General features: G+C 39.3%; 1 protein-coding gene across 13 annotated transcripts in view; it reads right to left on the bottom strand.

Annotated features, from left to right (window-relative positions):
- CNTN4 (contactin 4) overlaps positions 1–20,052 on the bottom strand; it is a 977,605-nt gene that overhangs the window by 20,558 nt on the left and 936,995 nt on the right. For 12 of the 13 annotated variants that reach the window (XM_067755248.1, XM_067755236.1, XM_067755237.1 and 9 more), the window contains 4 exons: positions 12,044–12,219; positions 7,181–7,301; positions 2,996–3,154; positions 738–887 (listed from right to left, as the gene is read on the bottom strand). In XM_067755248.1, coding sequence (XP_067611349.1) covers positions 738–887; positions 2,996–3,154; positions 7,181–7,301; positions 12,044–12,219 — 606 coding nt within the window. The remainder of the gene's footprint in view (positions 1–737; positions 888–2,995; positions 3,155–7,180; positions 7,302–12,043; positions 12,220–20,052) is intronic. The other variant, XM_067755246.1, reaches the window with a different exon arrangement.

Here is a 20,052-nt window from a genome sequence, read left to right as displayed (position 1 = left end):
ATCTTAGCTTTTGGGAAGGGTTTATACCCTAAGAAGGTTTACTGAACATTTCTGAAGAACTTATTCTTTGCCACTTGACATTTCTGTGAGTTGATTTCATTCGAAGTGTGGGTGTGCATTTGAAAAAATAATAATCCTGGTAGGAGAGTCTTGGTGACAAAGGAACCAGTGAAGAAAGACGTGGTGTTTGAGAGAACGAAGCAGAGTGTCTCGCCCTGTACCAGGGAACCCAAGGAAGAGTGAGAACATAACTCTGGATTGAAACTCACTGCTGGGACTCACAGAGAGAGAGAACAAGCTAGTGGTTACCAGTGGGGAGAGGGAAGGGAGGAGGCGCAGTGTAGGGGTAGGGGAGTAAGAGGTACAAACTATTATGTACAAAATAAGCTGCAAGGACATATCACACAGGGGAATATAGCCAATATTTTATAATAACTATGAATGGAGTATAACCTTCAAAAGTTGTGAATCACCATATTATACACCTATAACTTATATAACATTGTGCATCAACTATACTTCAATAAAAGTTAATATATAAAAATAAAAACAAAAACACCAACAAAATAATGAAACTCCCTGATGGTAAAGCTGAGCATCTATTGGTCTCATTTCTGATGATCACAGTCACTCAGGGAAGGGTGGGCTAGCACAGAGCCTCGTTAGGGCTGAAGAGCAGGGAGATTCAAAGCCTTTCCCTAAGGAACCAGAGCTCCTGTATCCTTGGTGCTACTCACGGGCCTCTTCTGTCCTCCGCTTCTCAGAGGGCTGACTGGGCTCCCCAATCCCAATCACGTTGGCTGCAACTGTGCGGAATTCATATTCGACCCAAGGGTTCAAACCCACCACAGTTGCTGTGAATGTCTTCCCATCAATGAGTTCTGGGACTGAAAGACATCAAAAGTTGACCATGTTTCATAGGATTCCATGTTAGGAAGATGGGAACTTCTATCCATCATCATCACCATTACTGTGTTCGGGGCATTGCTGCAGATCTGAGGGTAGCTGCACAAAACAGCCCTTGCAGGGAGGTCATCCCAGACCTCTCTGTGCCAGACTAATAAACTCAAATCACAAACCAGCAGATGACATCACAAAAGACAGTCTTCAAAGCCCAAAGCTACTTGACCATCATCACTATTATTCTCACCTCACCTGTTTTTCAGCATTTACTGTATCGGGCTGGGCATATTGTTTAATCCCTCCAACTATCCTCTGAGTAAGGTGAAATTATTCTCTTCATTTTTATAGATGAGGAAAACGTACCACATAAAGGTCAAGTGACTCGCCCAAGGTCATACTGGATTTGCACCTTTGTCTGACTGCATGGCTCAAGCTCTGTAACTTATTATAACAATGGAGTAATAATGTTATAAGTCCACACAACTACTGTTAATGAACTGTGTTAGCATACCAAAAGAAAGACTCTGTAAACATAAACGGAACGGCCCATGAAGAACAGAAAAAGAGTCAGAGAGGCAGAATTTGATAGTGTTCATCCAGCAGGATTTGGGGAAGGCCTCCCTTCACAGAGGACAGGGCCCCCTGCTTGATGCCACAAGCCATGGAGCTCTGGACTTGGCTTCTATGCTCACTGCACAACCTTTTGGGTTTTGAATTAATTGCTATGAAGATTTCCCAATGGGCCCAGGAGACTCAGAGGGACGTCCCCTGTGACAAAGCTGAGGCCCCTGTGACTAGGCTTCAGTGGCTTCTAGCCTCCTTGGGGCCACACTTTTAGAGTCCTTCCCTCCAAAGTTGAAGAAAGTGGGTTCTGGAGTCAGACAACCTGGATTCTAGCCCTAACTCCACACTCAGTAGCCAAACGACCTTGGGCAAGTTGCTTCACCTTTCCATGCCTTGGTTTCCTCACCATAAAATAAGGCTAATAACAATATCTATTCACAGTGCAGTTGAGAACACTCAAGAAAAGCACTTAGCAGAACATAGGGCACATAGGAAGGGCTTAACCAATTCCAGCTGTTTTCTTTTGTAAACCATCATTATTATCGTCATGAGAATCAGCATCTTCATCCCACTCCTGTCCTTCATTGTATTTATTCAGCAATTTATTTTTTTTTAAGTATCACAATCATTTCTGTATGGGGTCATAACAATTCTTATTCTTCCCATTTAACAGAAGAGGAATATGAAGATGTATAGAAAGCTGCTGATCAGCAAAGTCAGGACTAGAATTCTTATCTCCGTAACTTCCAGATTTTTCCTTTCCTTCCTTCCTAAAACACTCCTGTGACTCAGAAGAAAGTCAATGATTCAGCTGGAAACACAGAAACCCATTTCAGAGGTTAGATAAGCTAACATGGAAAGACCAGAAGAATGTGTAACTTGCTTGCAATAACTACTTGTTTGTCCATATTTTCCTCAAACGAAACCTAAATAAAATAACAAAACGAGTCAATTTGGAGGTGTAGACAGCAGCAGGGATGGTACGGCCAACACATGTATTCTTTAATTTTACAAAATCTCATGCCTCTTCATGCCCAAATATATCCATCTAAAAAAATGGGCAGGAAGTCAAGAGGCTCCACGCAGCCCTTAGATACGGGTTTCTTGAAAGCTGTGTACAAACTTTACAAAGACTGTGATTAAACAGTAACATAATCCACTGCTTTTCAAAGTGCCCCACTAGTGGTACACATACGATTTTAGGCAATGCACAGATAGATGATGCTTTTTATTTTTATAGCTAATGTATTTTAAAATGTGTGTCAAAAATATAACACAACAGACCTACTATCATTGCAGACTCATTGCTTAGAACAAATTAACAAACAAACAAATATGAATCAGTAGAAAGAAAAATATCAAATAGTATACTGGTTGAGGTATAGGAAACACTGCCATAATGTCTCATCTGTAGCTGTGTCTGAATGAGAACCTAGACGCCTCTCGGCTTCTGCCACAGAGCTGTGTCCATTCTGCTGAGTTTCAGAAGCCCCTGTGAGACACCAGCACCAGCCATCCAACATGGTACCTGTATTAACTGCTTGCCAGCCCACGGAGAACGGAGTCCTGGCTTGAATGACATACATGGTGATGGGGCTGTGGTTGTCAGGCCCGGGTCTCCAGGAGAGCTGAGCAGTGGTGTCTGTAATTTCATCTATGGCCACAGCCTCTGGGGGGCCTGGAGGACCTGAGAAAGAGCAAGACCCTCAGAAGTTGAGCAGAGTGTTCAAATGTCCAAGGATGTGACCACTTTGTTGAATGGGGCGCTGACCTATTAAACTGTTGATTCATCCACCCACAGATTCATCGCTTGTCAATTACTTTTTGAATAGCTATTAGGAGCCTGGCTTTCTTCTAGGCTCTGAAACTACAGAGATGAGTGAGACGTGGCCTGGCCCCTTCCTTCCACGGCTTCACAATATAATAGGAAAAACCAGTAGGTATACAAAGAATTACAATAGGATATTTGTTCTAGATGTCAAGAGAGAATATTGTGGTACCACCAGGGCCCAAATTCATTAATCCATCCATCATATATTACAAGTTCCTACTACGGGTTGGACACTGTTATCTGGGTAAGTGAAGATTGGAGCCTTCTGGAAATGGTCATTTCTACCCCTGATGATGTGAGCGAAGGTGACTTTAGAACTCTGGGGGTCTCAGTGCTGCTCTGTACATTCCAGCTGCATTGGAATGTCCACGTAAAATGCCAACACACACTTGCGTGCCAGGGAACTGCTGTGAAAGTGGCCTGTGTGCACGAGTCCCAAGACTGTGCCTTCTTCAAAGCGATTTCAAAATCGGGTTGAGAGTCGAAGGACCACATTGGCAGTTTCTGTAAGTTTCACACCTGTATTTTCCTCCTTCTGCTCTGGATGTGCATTGTTTCTGCCATTGTACTTAGACCATTGAAACGAGCGGAAATCAGTTTTAAATGAAGGCTTGTAAATCATAAAGAAACGGAGGGCTGGAAAGTGGTTGGTAAGCAAACACAAAATAACAGCAGAGCCAGAGCAAAGACTCAAAGCTGTCCTTGATTCCAACATGAAACGCTCTTAGCAGGCGGTTAAAGGCATTTCTAACAAGTGACCACCCGGGCAGAGAAGGTGAGTGTGAGGGACACATAACGACACAGCTTGTGTCCATTAGACAGGAGGAAGGAGATCTTCCTGGGAGGGATGTGCTGAGGCCCGGGACAGCAATCACATGTTCTTCCAAAATACTACGGGGCCACGGCGCAGGGGCAGGGAAGAAAGAGACCTTTCACAGAGTGCTGAGAAGTTAATGGCAATTTCTGGAAGTAACACTTTGTTCTGGGACTCACTTCCGCACCCTTTAAGTGATGCCCTAAATTTCTCTTTCCTTTTTTAAAAATCATTTCTTATAGACCCACAGATGAGACTAAATTTATCTTCTCCCTCCTACTCCTGAATGAAAGGTCTGCAAGTCGGTATGCTGGCACTGATTAATTTTCCATAGTGACATTTCAGCATGTCAGTCTAATGCCACCTAGATAGAACTGAGGTAACCTCTGGTCTTCAGGACTCTTATTAATCAGAGAAAAGTCCAGAAGACAATATAATCTTTTTTTTTTTTTTCTCACCAGCTTTCTCATCCTAGCATTCCCATCCTTTCTTAAAATAGATGCTCCTTCCATGGCCTTTAGAATCAAAGTACCACAAGGAGAAAAGTGTTCCTCTGCACATTCCTCAGTGAATTAAATTGATAGAGGAAGATCTGAGCCCACTGTTGGCAACTAGGAAGAAGGACACGAAGGGGTGGCATGAAGTTGGCCACGGGGGGTAAGATGGTGCTTTCACAGCGCGGTTTGCTGTTTGTTATGTCCCTGCTACCAGCCCCACCCAAGTGTAGATATGCTACACCCTGCAGAATGTTTACCACCTTTGTTTTGGGGAAGTTGGGTCTCTCTTTCAAAATGACAAAATGAGCAAAGGTTTATCCTCTGAGCAAAGTGGTCACATGGTCTGGGGCTCAAACAGTTTGTGTCACAGGCAACAGCGGAGGGAATGCAGGTGTTACACCTGCATCCCTGTTTCTTTCTCAGGGAAGGGTGGCCTTTCTAGCTGCTGTTCGAGTGCTCTAGATTAAATAAAGTAGGTATCAGAGAATCAAGGAAGCCAGAGACAAGACTCAAAGCTTTACTAGTTTCAGACACAAAAATCTCTTACATGTCAGTGCAACGCATACCAGCCTTGCCTCTGCAACACGCAGAAAAGCTGGAAGGGCAGAGCTAGGAGGAGGCAAAACAAAAGATGATGGTTTAAAATGGCATATTAATTTATTGGCTTTATTAACTGATCAGGCTAGATGTTCTCTTAGACCGCATTTGCAAATTCCTCTTGGTATTTCATGTTATTTTCTGTGAAATGAAGTATACAATATCATTTAAGAAATTCAACTATTACTAATTTAAATATTTATTAGTCTAATTTATTGGCGTTTAAACTGCTGATCTGAACATTATCCTAATGAAATAGAGGATACATTTTCAACAACAGAATTCTTTTGGTCCCCAGTGAGAGAGCAGACCAGCTCTGGTGTATTTTAAAATGGAAATAAACCCGGTCCCGTAGGTTATACTGCGGGTAGCTCTACCCAGGTTGGAAGTTCTTTCTCTTCTCTGGCCCTTACTCCTTCCATTATAGAAAGGTTTTTAAGGCGATTTAGAGGGGAACCAAAGCAGATCTGATGGAAAAGCTATTTTTCTTATCCTCTCTTGACAATCCGTTTGAGTTGCTAACTTCCACACACCTCCCCCCTCATGTTATGCCCACAGGACATAGCAACACTTTTTGTGGCTTCCAATAATATCTTATTCTCTGTGTACTCAGATTCATCCTGCCTCCAAATGTGACACCTCCTGTATTTGCTTGCACTCAAAATTCTGCTGGCCAAAGATTCCTAAACACCAATAGTTAGGGTTCGAATGAAGGAGACGCTGGCTAAGAGATTATTTGGATGTTCTGATTTGGCTTTACATTTAACTTTAGCAAACCCCTGAGCATGCATCACTTTGATTCTGGCATGTACACTGGTTCACAAAGACTTGAACTTTAATTAAAAAAATAGTTCTTAAAAGTCCACTTACTCTTCCTTTAAACATTGGTTTGTTGAGGCTCAGTCAAGTCATTCACAGCCATTTGGATGAAGTTAGACCATGTCTGTCACATGCAAGAAAATCTCACCAATGTCAGTTTTGACATCAACTTCCTGCGTATTGACTATATCCCAGGCAGGAACTCTTTCCTTCTAAAGCCATATTTTAGAAACTGGACAGAACTATTAACTTTAGGGGGAAAAAAATGGGAAAAACTGGTGATGATTTTACTTAAGCCACTGTTACATCAGTGACCTAACTCACTACAGTAAGTCCCCTACATGCGAATGAGTTCCATTCTGAGAGCGAGTTCATAAGTCCAATTTGTTCCTAAGTCCAACAAAGTTAGCCTAGGTACCCAACTAATACAGTCAGCTATATAGTACTGTACTGTAATAGGTTTACAATACTTTTCACACAAATAATACATAAAAAACAAACATAAAAAATAAAGAAAACATTTTTAATCTTACAGTACAGTACCTTGAAAAGTACAGCAGTACAGTATAACAGCTGGCATACAGGGGCTGGCATCAAGTCAACACGCAAGAAGAGTTACTGACTGCAGGAAGGAGAGGAAGTGGGAGATGGTAGAGTTGAAAGATTGTCAACAACAGAAGACGGAGGGCAAGCTGCAATTTCACTCACGCCTGACGTTGATGGAACCCAAGTTTGCATCTTTGAAAGTTTGCAACTTGAAGGTTTGTATGTAGGGGACTTACTGTAATTTGGTTGAGCCCAGATGAAACAGCAAAAGGCACAGTTTCATCCTTCTTTAAGCTATTTGCTTTTCCTAATCTAAAGTTATTCTGTTCTAGTTATTCTGGTGTTGAACTCCAACACTATAAATCAGAGTACTGGGAGCATTTATAGGAGTTATTTTCAGTACAGAGTAACTGAATTTGCTCTGCACTTTCTGATCCCCTACGAGAAATAGCTGCACACAAAACTTCTGTAGACTCTTAACCACTGTTTACAATGTTTACCTTCTATCGTCTTTTCCCCTGTAATTCTAAACCACTGAGGTTTTTAGAACTCTGTGCAGGAGCAGATATCACAAATATATTTTAAGAACAAACCCCAAAATTCCCATACCTCTCACAATCAGGTCAGCAGCGGCAGACAGCCTGTCTACACTTGTCTGGACCATGCAGACGTATTTCCCAGCATGCTTCAGCTGGATGTTCCGGATCATCAAATCACCAGCTGAATCCTGCTGATAAAGTAGGGGAAAGTGGCCACAATTACTTTTTAATGAGCTCTAACTATCATTATCACATGAAGGACACTGTGACTAATGGATTTATTTTACACTGGCTGATGAAAACATTAGTGATGCAAGCCATGGCCTATTAAAAATATGTGAGCCTGCCTGAGAGATAACAACAGCAACATCTTCAGAACACACCTAGGACAAGACCTCAGGTGCCTGGCTTCTCTGTGTCTCTGGAGCAGTTTGCCATCCACGCTGGAAGCACTGAAACTTACGTAATAAAGCAGCTGCTGACCTAGTCCTGTGGGTTTCTTCAGATATGCCCTCAGCCTACAGCCTTCGCTGGCACTGCAGTACTTGGGAACCCTTGATTTGGAAAGGGGAGGCAAGCCCACATTTGGAAGCATCTGTATTTTACTGCACAACCCTGTCTTATAGGCATCATTCTGACTGCTCCCAGGTTTGAATTAATGAATTATGAGGACCAGACTCTCCAAGGACATCTTGCATCACCTACTGTGGAACAGTGCTAATTTGTTTTCCAATGCCAAATGTATGTTTGATCAGCAGATGAATAGGACTAATTACATCCCGGTACGGATGTCTATGTGCCCTAGAAATATTTCTACATCATTCACCAGCACGGGACTTTTAATAAATGTGAGGAGATGCCTCCACAGGCCATCACAAAGCTGGCATTTTAACTGAAGAACACTGCTACACCTTGGAGTTCGGTTTCAGAGCTCTGTTCATCAAACACTTGGAGAACAACTGCTTGAGCAAGCGAACACCCAAGGGTTCAGAGTCAGGAAGCTATTCTTATTTCTAAACCTTGATGGATGACAAGATAACATAGGTTATTTTGGCCCTCTTGTTATGCTTCTAAATGACAATAATATTGGATAATACTTAATGGTCCTTAATATCTGGCAGGCATATATTACACCAAATACTGACATGTCCTGTGAGGTAGGTACTTTTATTATCCCTACTTTACAGATGAAGAAGCTCAAGCACAAAGAGGTTATTCGTCTTTCCTAGAGTCACTTAGCTGATCAGTGGCAGAAGCGGAATGTGAGCCCACAGAGTTTCAGGCTCCAGTCCCTACTCATTACCAGACTGCTGTCCTATCAGCTGGAAAGATCTTATTCTCATTCTAAATGTGTACTTAGTTTTCCTCCTTGGTTTCAGTACAGCATATTACATATTTACCCACGGCAATGAAAGACACAGAACCGCCAAGAGTTGTAAACAGGATTAGGAGAAAGGCAAAAGCATATCGTCAAGAGAGAGCTTAAGTTTTGGGACTTAGTTGTCTGGGGCTGATCCCTGCTGTGTGACTTCCTGTGAGTCTCTTAATGTCTCTGGGCCTTCGTTTATTGACCTGTGAAAGAAGGATGCATTGCCTACCGTGCTAGCTTGTGAGAATCAAATGAGATTGTATGTGTATGTAAAATCCGGAAAACTGTGACACACAGGGTAAATTTAAACTAGTATTACGGATGGCTACGATCAGTTTTCCTTGTGAAACAATTATGTCGAAGACATTAAATCTAATTCAAGGAGATCTGTGAATTTCTTTTTTAAACCTGAAATCTATATTTCATTTATAACACTTGGGTTCTCATCCAGATTCTACTATTTACTAATCAAGTCTTATAATTGCTAGTAAAATAGGGTAATTGCTACCATATTTCACAGAGATTCTGTGAGGATTAAAGAGCTGATATATAGGAAAATGCTTGATAAATGATTAGGCACTTTGCAAATATAAGTTATCATCATCATCATGATTATTATCACTACTTTACCTAAGACATTTCATGCGCTAGGACTTTGAACAGAGGCTTAAACAAAAAATATGCCTCACAAGGGGGTATGTGCAGGGAAAGTGGGAAGTCATAGTGGTTTAAAGGAAATGGCTACACTATCTCAATAATTTGTTTTATTCAACAAGGGCTTGAAGGTCAAAGAAACCAGTTGTAGCCAGCAGATTTCAGAGCACAGCAATCCATTAACAGAATTTGATGACTGTGTGGTTTGGAGTGTGCTCTCCTCATTTGCAGATTTTGACCACATTTGTGTTTTTAACGTAAAAGTGAAACAACAAAAAAAATAAACACGGGATTGAGGTATGAGTCTCACAGAAGCAGACCCCAGTAACTTTCTCTTTCCCTTCAAAGTCATACAGACCAAACTGTTTACTGAGATCTACATTTATGTTCCTACCAAAGAGAACAAAGCAGCACTGTTGTCTGCTCTGTTCCTGACCGAACACTCAGAGCCGCTCAGAGGACAATGAAATAATAACTCTTCCGAACACTGCAATAGGTCGGCTCTCCCAAGCATCGTCTGTACCACACTGACACAGGAAGCAGAAACTGAGAAATGGGCTTGACTTCAGAATTGCTTCCTTACCTCTTCTGTTATCTGGCGCTAACCCTATAGAGACTTATGATCCTGGTGGCTAATACACTTAGCTCTCACAATTTGTAGCGCTGTCCCACATTTTGCAGTTACTTCTTAGCAATGGTTGATTGGTGCTAGTACTGGTATCACAAAAGAGACAAACACTTCCCATACAAAAGGCCAATGAGAGTGATTCCATGGACAGAGGTCTCGACAAAAGGCGGTCACTAGTGCTTGACTCCATCACGGGTATCTCCATCTGTGCCTCAGCCCTGGCTGATGTGCAGCCCGTCCAGCATGAAGTGCATATCTGTCTGATTGGCAGGACATCTATTTTGATTGCCCAAGCATCTGTTCTGATTGGTTGGTGCCCGTGCCATTCTGAGAGATAATATTTTTATTTTTTATTATCTCTTATGCCCAAGACATTTATTTTAGTCTGAAAACAAATATTCTGCTTAATCTATGAAGGTTTTCTCAGTATATATGCTCACGTTATTAGAATTAATGTTACCCTCCTTCAATGAATACAACCGTTAATGTTTCTCACATACTTCTTTTGTGGTAGGCATTGGGCTATGTAGTTTTCTAGACCTGAAGGTATTTAACATCCTCAATGCCTTTGTGAAGTAGTTCATATCACTCTCACTTGGGCAAAGTTATTAGGCTGAACCGTATCAAAGTGGTTCAGAATGGTTAATAATGGCAATTTCATCCAGCCTTCCTCAACCAGGACTCCAAGAGAGAATTACTAATGACTCGAGTCATCCACTGATGTAATGAATTAACTTCTGTCTCATGCATCTAAAATGGTACCGGTTGTATACAATCCTTGGGAGAGTTGAGAAAATAGTTACTCAAATCATTTTTGGTGTTCTGTAATTCAGTGGAGAGGTACTGTTTGACAAAGGCAGCGAGAATGTAAATAGAGGAATAGCATTATCTTTGAGAGGAACACAGGCCCTCCACATATCATACAGATAATCTGTAAGCCTTAGCCCATTTATTCCCAACATAATGGATGGGGGTAAGATGAGGGGAGTAAATCCGATTCCTGTGGTAGCATGAGGGATGGGAGGGCTTTTCAACACAGACTCATGCTTATATTCTGCTGTCGTTGATTGGACTCCTCCATGATAATAGCAGCCAGAATGAACCTGTTTTTTTTTTTTAATTTTTATTGGACTACAGTTGATTTACAATGTTGTGTTAGTTTCAGGTGTACAGCAAAGTGAATCAGTGATACATACATATATCCACTCTTTTTCAGATTCTCTTCCCATACAGGTCATTACAGAGTATTGAGTAGAGTTCCCTGTGCTATTCAATAGGTCCTTATCAGTTATCTACTTTATGTATAGTAGTGTGTATATGTCAATCCCAATCTCCCAATTTATCCCCCCATCCCCCGAATCTTCATTGCTAATAGGAGAGTAGGGCTATGTTAGGGCAGAACAATTTTTTTTTAAAGATTTTTTTGATGTGGACCATTTTTAAAGTCTTTATTGAATTTGTTACAATATTGCTTCTGTTTTTTTTTATGTTTTGGTTTTTTTGGCCGTGAAGCATGTGGGATCTTAGCTTCCCGATCAGGGATTGAACCCGCACCCCCTGCATTAGATGGTAAAGTCTTAACCACTGGACCTTCAGGGAAGTCCCAAGGGCAGAAAAATTATTTTTGAGAATGATTGTGATAGATTCAAACTGTTTCCAGAGTTAACCTCTTCTTGGTGTAAGAGTTCAATGATGCTATGTGTATTTTATGGAAAGTAAGGCATTTTGAAAATTCAACGATTAGAATTCAAATTATCTGGAGATATTAAATAATCTGATCAGACTTTCAGATTCAAGAAAGAGAGCCCCAACCTCACAATGATAAGTCTTCTACAAGAGCCAAAGGGTGTTTAAACAGCAGCCTAAAAGCATCTCACTAAACTGTCCTTAAGCTATTTTCTTCATCAGGTTCAATGGCATATGGTACAGTATGGGGCAGAGAACTTGGGATTTGAAGTTTGAAGCTGATTTCTGCAACTTAATAGCAGTGAGGGCCAGGTAAGCCACATAGCTCCCATTAGCCTCAGTTTTCTCATTCATACACAGTAATGAATAACTAACCTATAGGGTTAAGGATTATGAGGATTAAGAAAAGGCATGGCCTATAGGTGGCTCAATAAGCAGGGCTGCAATCATCACTCAAAAAGGAGCAGATATTAACCAAGAGTTTTTGGAAATAAGGTGTTTGAACAAAAGTTAGTCTAAACGACTCATCTGAGTCAGTTTTGAGACCTTTAGTTGCTGATTACATTTCCTGGGGATAGTCTGATATTAATACTTACCCCTCCGACTCTTTCAAAGTGGTCCCCGTCTTTGTCAAAGTCTATCAGGTGTCCATTAAATGACCAAGTAAACACGATGTTTAGCGAGTGATCGTGGGTTACCTGGCATGGCAGAACGATACTTTCTCCAACAGTGACATCCATACTGGAAGGGGGTACCATTACCCTTGTTGGATCTGGAGAGTGAAAACAAAGCAAAACAACAAAGCCTGTGAGCTGGTGTGGAAATAAAACGTAGAATCCAAGTGCAGGATGAAATACTAAGGAGTTTTGCTTTATTTTGTCTTAGTCTGTGCCCGGCAAACCTCAGTCATCTGGGAAGCTCAGAGTCGGGCCAGGAGGTCATTTTTAATATGAAAAGATGAAAACACTTATTATGTGAACCTTCACAGAGCAGCAGAACTCAGCTGGGGAGCACTGGGGTTAGCTCTCTTAAGACACTTATGGAAGGGCCTACTGCTGGCAGACTGCTCTGAAATTATCTCTTCAAAAAGGTTTTTAGATCTCCCCAGTTTCACTAGAAAGCAATACTACAGCTGAGTGCAAACAGGAAAATCCATGTTAATTTGAAGTTTGTTGGGGTTTTTTTCTATTATAAAAGTGATACATGTTTAGTATAGGGAATTTAGAAAATTCAGGGCATTTGAAAGGAGGGACCAAAACAAAACAAAACAAAATCCTACTTAGTTTCTGACTGTCCAGATAAAACCCCTATTTTCATTTTAGTATAATTTCCTCCTGTCTTTTGGATTCATAATTTTTCAGTTGTCTTGTTTTGCATTATTGTAAACATGCTACACATGTGATTTTCCTTTTTTCTCTACTTAATATAGGCTTATACCTTTATCCACATATTTTTATAATCTGCATAATATGCTGTTAATAGTTTCAATCACTTTGAAACTAGTAAACATTTTAGCAAATTTTATTATAATTATAAATAATGCTGTAATGAACATCACTGACAAAATTATATGTATATATAACTTTTTTATTGAACAATAGTTGATTTACAATGTTGTGTGAGTTTCTGCTGTACAGCGAAGTGATTCAGCTATACATATATACACATTCTTTTTCAGATTCTTTTCCACTATAGGTTATTACAAGATGTGGAATATAGTTCCCTGTGCTATACAGTAGGTCCTTGTTTATTTAATATACACAGTAGTGTGTATCAGTTCCTCCCAAACTCCTAACGTAGCTCCCGCCTTCCCCTTCGGTAATCATAAGATTGTTTTCTATGTCTGTGAGTCTTTCTGCTTTGTAAATAAGTTCATTTGTATCATTTTTTTTAGATTCCACGTATCAATGATATAATAATATTTGTCTTTCTCTGACTTTACTCATGTATTACTTTTTTTTTTTTTTTTTTTTTTTTGCGGCACGCGGGCCTCTTACTGTTGTGGCCTCTCCCGCTGCGGAGCAACAGGCTCCGGACGCGCAGGCTCAGCGGCCGTGACTCACGGACGCAGCCGCTCCGCGGCATGTGGGATCTTCCCGGACCGGGGCACGAACCCGTGGTCCCCTGCATCGGCAGGCAGACTCTCAAGCACTGCGCCACCAGGGAAGCCCCACATATTATTTCTTTAAAATAAGGACTACTAATTCATTTTAAAATTCACCCTTTACATTACAGTTTTAATTGGGAACAGAAAGGACTTGCTTAGCCAAGATAGTTTATAAACTCTATAAACTCTAAAACTACATTCACACATAGGTAGTCTCTTATTTCTCACTGAAATTGGCTTTCATAAATGGTGTCAGAGAATAAAATGGTGAAAAGCAATTTGAGTTAAATAAAAAGGTCATATAAGTGCCTAAGGAATAAAATTATGAATTCAGCCATATTCCAGAAATTTCTCTGTACTAAACCAAGTCAAAAAAAACCAACCAAACAAACCATAATAAAGAAGACAAATCAAAAGCAAACAAAAACAATATAAAAACAATGGTTAATCCCCTTCAACATTCACAGGGTTGTGTTTCACACTCTGTGTGGCACATAAACATTTACTGAATGTAGCTCTTAGATTAAAATCTCAGCTGAGAATTTTGTAATGGAGTCTCATAGGAGACTTTTGATTGGTCTTTTTTTCCAACAACCCACCCACTAAAATTTCCTCTTTAAAGAGAGTATTTAAAACAGTTTTTCTACCCTTTTATCCAACTGTGGAAAGCAAACATCTCTGGTTGTTAAAAAAGGAAAGTCTGTGTCCATAAATAGATTATAATCTAGTGGAGGGACATACTTTTGCTGTTTTCTGAAAGTAGGTAAAGCTCATGATGCGTGGACTGGTGTGCTTTTAGTCACTGCTGAACGAATGATGTCCATGAAATGAGAAGTGAAAAACAGGTACTCCTAGCTAAGAGGTAATGGGAGACAAAAGTGTTTGTTTCAAAACCTGAGGCTTTTTCCAAGTCACATAATCAAAATATACTCCATTGGTTAACTGACCCACAGGAAAAGATACAGACGGAGATTTTTTTAAATGAGCGAAGGAGTTGAGAGCAAATCACCTTAGTATAATGCTAAGCAGAAAATCTAGGAATAGCTCCATTTGACTTAACATGTCATTTATCATTTTTTAATTTAAATTTTCACCTATAAAATGAAGATTGGAACATATAATTCCTGGACAAAATGATATATGTCTGTGGTTTGTATTTGGCAAGATGTCACCTTATTCTATTTTAAATAGCTGTCCACTGATTTCACAATTTAGATTTTCATTTTAATGTACCTTCATTCATTTGTTGATCTATCTACCAAGCACTCATTAGGTGTTATAAGGATAACAGTGCCCTACTACCAAGAGAGATAGAAAAAACTTACTTGTAAAAACTAATCGAGCCCCTCACATTCTAGATACCATGTTACAAGCTTGACAAGGATTGTTTCATTTATTCTCAACAAATACGTAGTATTATCGGCTATTTAACAGATGAGGGAAACTGATACCTAAGGGTGGTTGAGGAATTATCTATTGTGCTAAGCTGACTCCCTTCATTTAGCTGAAAACATGATATCCATTCACAAATCATCCATGCAACAAGGCTAAGGGCATAATATAGCAATTTGCACTCTTGATTATGTGTAGTCAGCTGAGGATATGTAAATGCAGAAGAAAGTCAAAGAAGGCCATGGGGTGAAGATGGTTTCAGAGGGCTTCACTGCAAGAGTAATCAAGTTACTTGCCTTAGACAGGTAAAAAGAAGTGATGATTTTATGCCTAAAATGCTGGCTCTAGCTATAAGCTTACACATCACACTGATGAGTGCAGAGTCAAATGTCCAGGTTCAGGTCCTTAAAAATGTCTTGCAGCTGGCACCTACCCTAAAGCCTAGAGTCATATACAATTCTGGCTGACATTTTTAATTGACATTTGTTTCCTAAATAAATGTTCATCCGTTTATGCACGTGTAGCTATCTGGGACAGATTGTATTACTGGTGAACTCAGTTGCCTGTTAACCAAGGACCAGAGAAGTGCTCTAAATCAAGGATTATGCTGGCACAGTTGCTGAGCTGACAGCTGCTAATTCATTACCTTAGCACTTGTCACCAATTCACATTTTGAGCCCTGAAGTACCAAGAATCAATGCAAAGGAAGACAAGCACTGTACACACCAGAGAGTTCTCCTTGGCACTAGAGAAGATTAAACTAAAGAGGTTCAAAACCTCATTAGCTACTTGGTTTTCTCAAATTGTATGCTTGTTCAGTACTCCTGTTTTCTGTGTTATGAATTCTGATGCTTTAGACTTCATGAATTTCTTGAAATTTGAATACAAACACTGTACACAAATAAACAGATGGCTTCTTCAAAACAAAACTGTCTCCCCTCCTTCGGTTTTAATTCATTAAGATCAGGAAGAACCTATATTTACAACTTCTATTCTGAAGAGTCACTCCAGCTATTGTTCTGTGCACAGAACTCTCAAAAGCAATTAGAACTCAAGATGTGAATTGATGTCTGGGTTTAGATGTAATTAAATAGCAACAATAAATAGGACCAACAACACTCCTGAACTTTCTAGCTTGTGGTTGGTTCATCCCACAGAGAATGATAAATTTAGAACTCCAGAGGATTGATGCTCAAAATATAAATATAAATATAAATATAAATATATATATATATATATTTACCAAGCGCTTAACCTTCCTAGAGTAAAAAAAATTCTTTTATGCTTTATAGTGTTTTCTATAATATCAAGAGGTCAGAAAGTAAACTATGCTTTGTTCTAAAGGTCAAAACAACCATGGAAGGGAGATTTAATTATTAAGCACTCTGTTAATGATTAGGTCAACAACTAGATGCATAATTTCTTACATTAACAATGAAATATCAGAAAGGGAATGTAAAAAACAATACCTTTTAAAATCATATCAAAAAAATGCCTAAGAATAAACCTGACCAAGGAGGTGAAAGACTTATATGCTGAGAACTATAAAACATTAATGAAGGAAATTAAAGAGGATTCAAAGAAATGGAAAGATATCCCATGCTTTTGGATTGGAAGAATTAATTTTGTTAAAATGGCAATACTACCCAAAGCAATCTACAGATTTAATGTGATCCCTATCAAATTACCCATGACATTCTGCACAGAACTAGAACAAGTAATCCAAAAATTTATATGGAACCATAAAAGACCCAGAATTGCCAAAGCAATCCTGAGGAAAAAAATAAAGCAGGAGGCATAACTCTCTCAGACTTCAGACAATACTACAAAGCTACAGTAATCAAAACAGTGTGGTATTGGTATAAAAACAGACATATAGATCAATGGAACAGAATAGAGAGCCCAGAAATAAACCCACACACCTACGGTCAATTAATCTTTGACAAAGGAGGCAAGACTATAAAATGGGATAAAGACAGTCTCTTCCACAAGCAGTGCTGGAAGAGTTGAACAACTGCATGTACATCAATGAAGTTAGAACACACCCTCACACCATGCACAAAAATAAACTCAAAATGGCTTAAAGACTTAAACATAAGACATGACACCATAAAACTCCTAGAAGAGAGCATAGGCAAAACATTCTCTGACATAAATTGTACCAATATTTTCTTAGGTCAGTCTCCCAAGGCAATAGAAACAAAAATAAACAAATGGGACCTAGTCAAACTTATAAGCTTTTCCACAGCAAAGGAAACCATAAAAAACAAAACAAAAACAAAACAAAGCAAAAAACAAAAAAAAAAAAAAACACAAAAAATGAGAAAACCTACAGAATGGGAGAAAATATTTGATTGAAAAATGGGCATAAGACCTTAACAGACATTTCTCCAAAGAAGACACACAGATGGCCAGAGGCACATGACAAGATGCTCAGCGTCACTAATTATTAGAGAAATACAAATCAAAACTACAATAAGGTATCACCTCACAGCAGTCAGAATGGCCATCATTAAAAATTCTACAAATAAGAAATGCTGGAGAGGGTGTGGAGAAAAGGGAACCCTCTTGCACTGTTGGTGGGAATGTATATTGATGCAGCCACTATGGAGAGCAGTATGCAGGTTCCTCGGGAAACTAGAAATACCATATGATCCAACAATCTTACTCCTGGGCATATACACGGACAAAACTATAATTCAGAAGGATACATGCACCCCTATATTCACAGCACCACAATTTCCACTCCATCGACATGAGTGGATAAAGAAGGTGTGGTGTATATATCATACTACATGAAGTAAGTCAGAAAGAGAAAGACAAATACCACATGATATCACTGATATGTGGAATCTAAAATATGGCACAAATGAACCTATCTACAAAACAGAAACAGAATCACGGACATAGAGAACAGACTTGTGGTTGCAAAGGGGCAGTGGGGAGGGAGAGGGATGGAGTGGGAGTTTGGGGGTGGTAGATGCAAACTATTACATTTAGAATGGATAAACAACAAGGTCCTACTGTATAGCACAGGACACTATAACTAATCTCCTGGGATAAACCATAATGGAAAAGAATATTAAAAAATGTATATATGTGTATAACTGAGTCACTTTGCTGTACAGCAGAGACTGGTACAACATTGTAAATCAACTATACTTCAATAAAAAAGGTAAAAAAAAAACCTCACATACATTTAAAGCATGTAATAAAAATGTGGACTCTAACATCTTAATGTTTTTTGTAATCTCTTAAATTTAGAGGTTTTTTTTAAAAGAAAATTATCTCTCATATTGAAGAAACACTTTATGTTCACTGTACTTTCTTTTCCTATTAATTTTAGCTAAAATTTAATGTTTAATTTTCATTTTTGTGTTTTCTGCTTTGCTCAAATTGCTTAAGGACAACATGTATACTTTTATAAAAACAATTATTTTTCTTAAAAGAAATCTGGCTGCACATATTCCAAGATGTTAACATTGATCAATTCTGAGGAGCAGGAAAAAAAAAAACAATTAGATGTATAAGTTGTAACATATTACTCAAGTCATATTATATTCTGACTTTCACTGTTGGAAGAAAAGCTTTCTGATCTCAGGCTTTTGTTACCTGTAACAACAAGTGCCTGTAGTTTATGGGATAAGAATTCCATTTTGATGTTGCTTGCCTTTTATTACATCAACCCTTCCGTTTCAATTTATAATTTCTTTACCTTTCCCTCACAGTGCCAAGCTATTCACTTGGTGCCTATCAAGGAAAGTGTTTAAAATGTGTGTTTTAGTCATCTTCATTCAAGGGAGGTATACATCTCCTTTTGTTAGTGAATTTCTTAACTGTAATGGTTTTGATGATGCCTCGCAGTCAGGTTGTGTCTTCTTTTTTACATTAAATTTTGTAGGGAAACTTTAAAAAATGGGATCCTTCAAAAACAAGAGTTAGTGAAAGAGCTGACAGTCAACTCACCTCAAATGACACCAAGGGGGATTGGATAGAGAACTATTTTTAATAGTCGTTAAAGGCCACAACAAAGACAGTTGATTAATGATCACAATCAACCTGGAGGGAGAATCTCTAGGGATGAATTTAAGCTCTCTGGTTGGTCATATTTTTTTTTTTAATAAAAACAAAACCAGTGCTGGATGTACTATTTTTCATCGATTTTGCATAAAACACACATAAAAAAGGGATGCCCTACCCATGAGATGAGACTCAAAATTCCCAGTGATTTCAAGCTGGACCAATTCTTTATTTTAGGATGAGATCTAGTAGGGGTAAAGCAAAAAGCTACACTTATAAAATCAACTACATAGGTTCAGGCTGGGGGAAAAACTGGGTTGGCAGTTCACATGGAAAACACTTGAGCATTCCAGTCTCAACATGGCCCATGCCGCTGCCAAAGAAAGCTAATGCAATCTTAGGCTGCATTTAATAGCATGCGGTATTCCATCTTAGAGAGGTAAAAATCCCATTATATTCTTCATTAATGAGACCACAGCTTACTAGGAACATCCTTTGGATTCACTGACAGATTAGTCCACCTAGGTTAGTGAAGGAGCTAATAAATCTGTAACAGTTAAAAAAAATGAAAATGTTTGACAGGAGTAAGAGAAATGAGAGGAGACATGAGACTGGTCTGCAAATATGTGAAGGGTTTATAGGCAGAAGATGAATTGAGCTTATTTTGTGTTGTCCCAAAGTAGAAAGCAACAGTACCTACAAAGAGGCACAGTTTGGCTCTACATAAAAGAGAACTTTCCAAATAATCTGATCTTATCAACAGGAAAATGGGCTGCCTCAGGAGAACATGCATCACTATTTCTACAAGTATTCAAGTGGGGGTGGGCTCCATCAGAGAGGGTGTGTCAGGAGACACTGAAAGCCAGCCAGGGTAGATGAAGCCTGTCATTTCTCCTGAGAGCGTATGAATCCAAACCGCTTTCCCAATGCTTTCCTGACCACTCTCCTCACGGGTGATCCTTTCCTTGTGTAAAGCTTGTCAGCGTTAACTGTCTGTTCTATTTCTTCAACATTAAGCTTGAGCACTGTTGTGGAATATCACTGACATATATCCCGTTTCTCCCTTGTAATCACGTTCCTGGGGGT

Source organism: Pseudorca crassidens, chromosome 10 (genome assembly GCF_039906515.1).
Source record: "Pseudorca crassidens isolate mPseCra1 chromosome 10, mPseCra1.hap1, whole genome shotgun sequence".
In the NCBI taxonomy this organism is placed as follows: domain Eukaryota; kingdom Metazoa; phylum Chordata; class Mammalia; order Artiodactyla; family Delphinidae; genus Pseudorca; species Pseudorca crassidens.
This window is presented reverse-complemented; position numbering and strand designations above follow the sequence as displayed.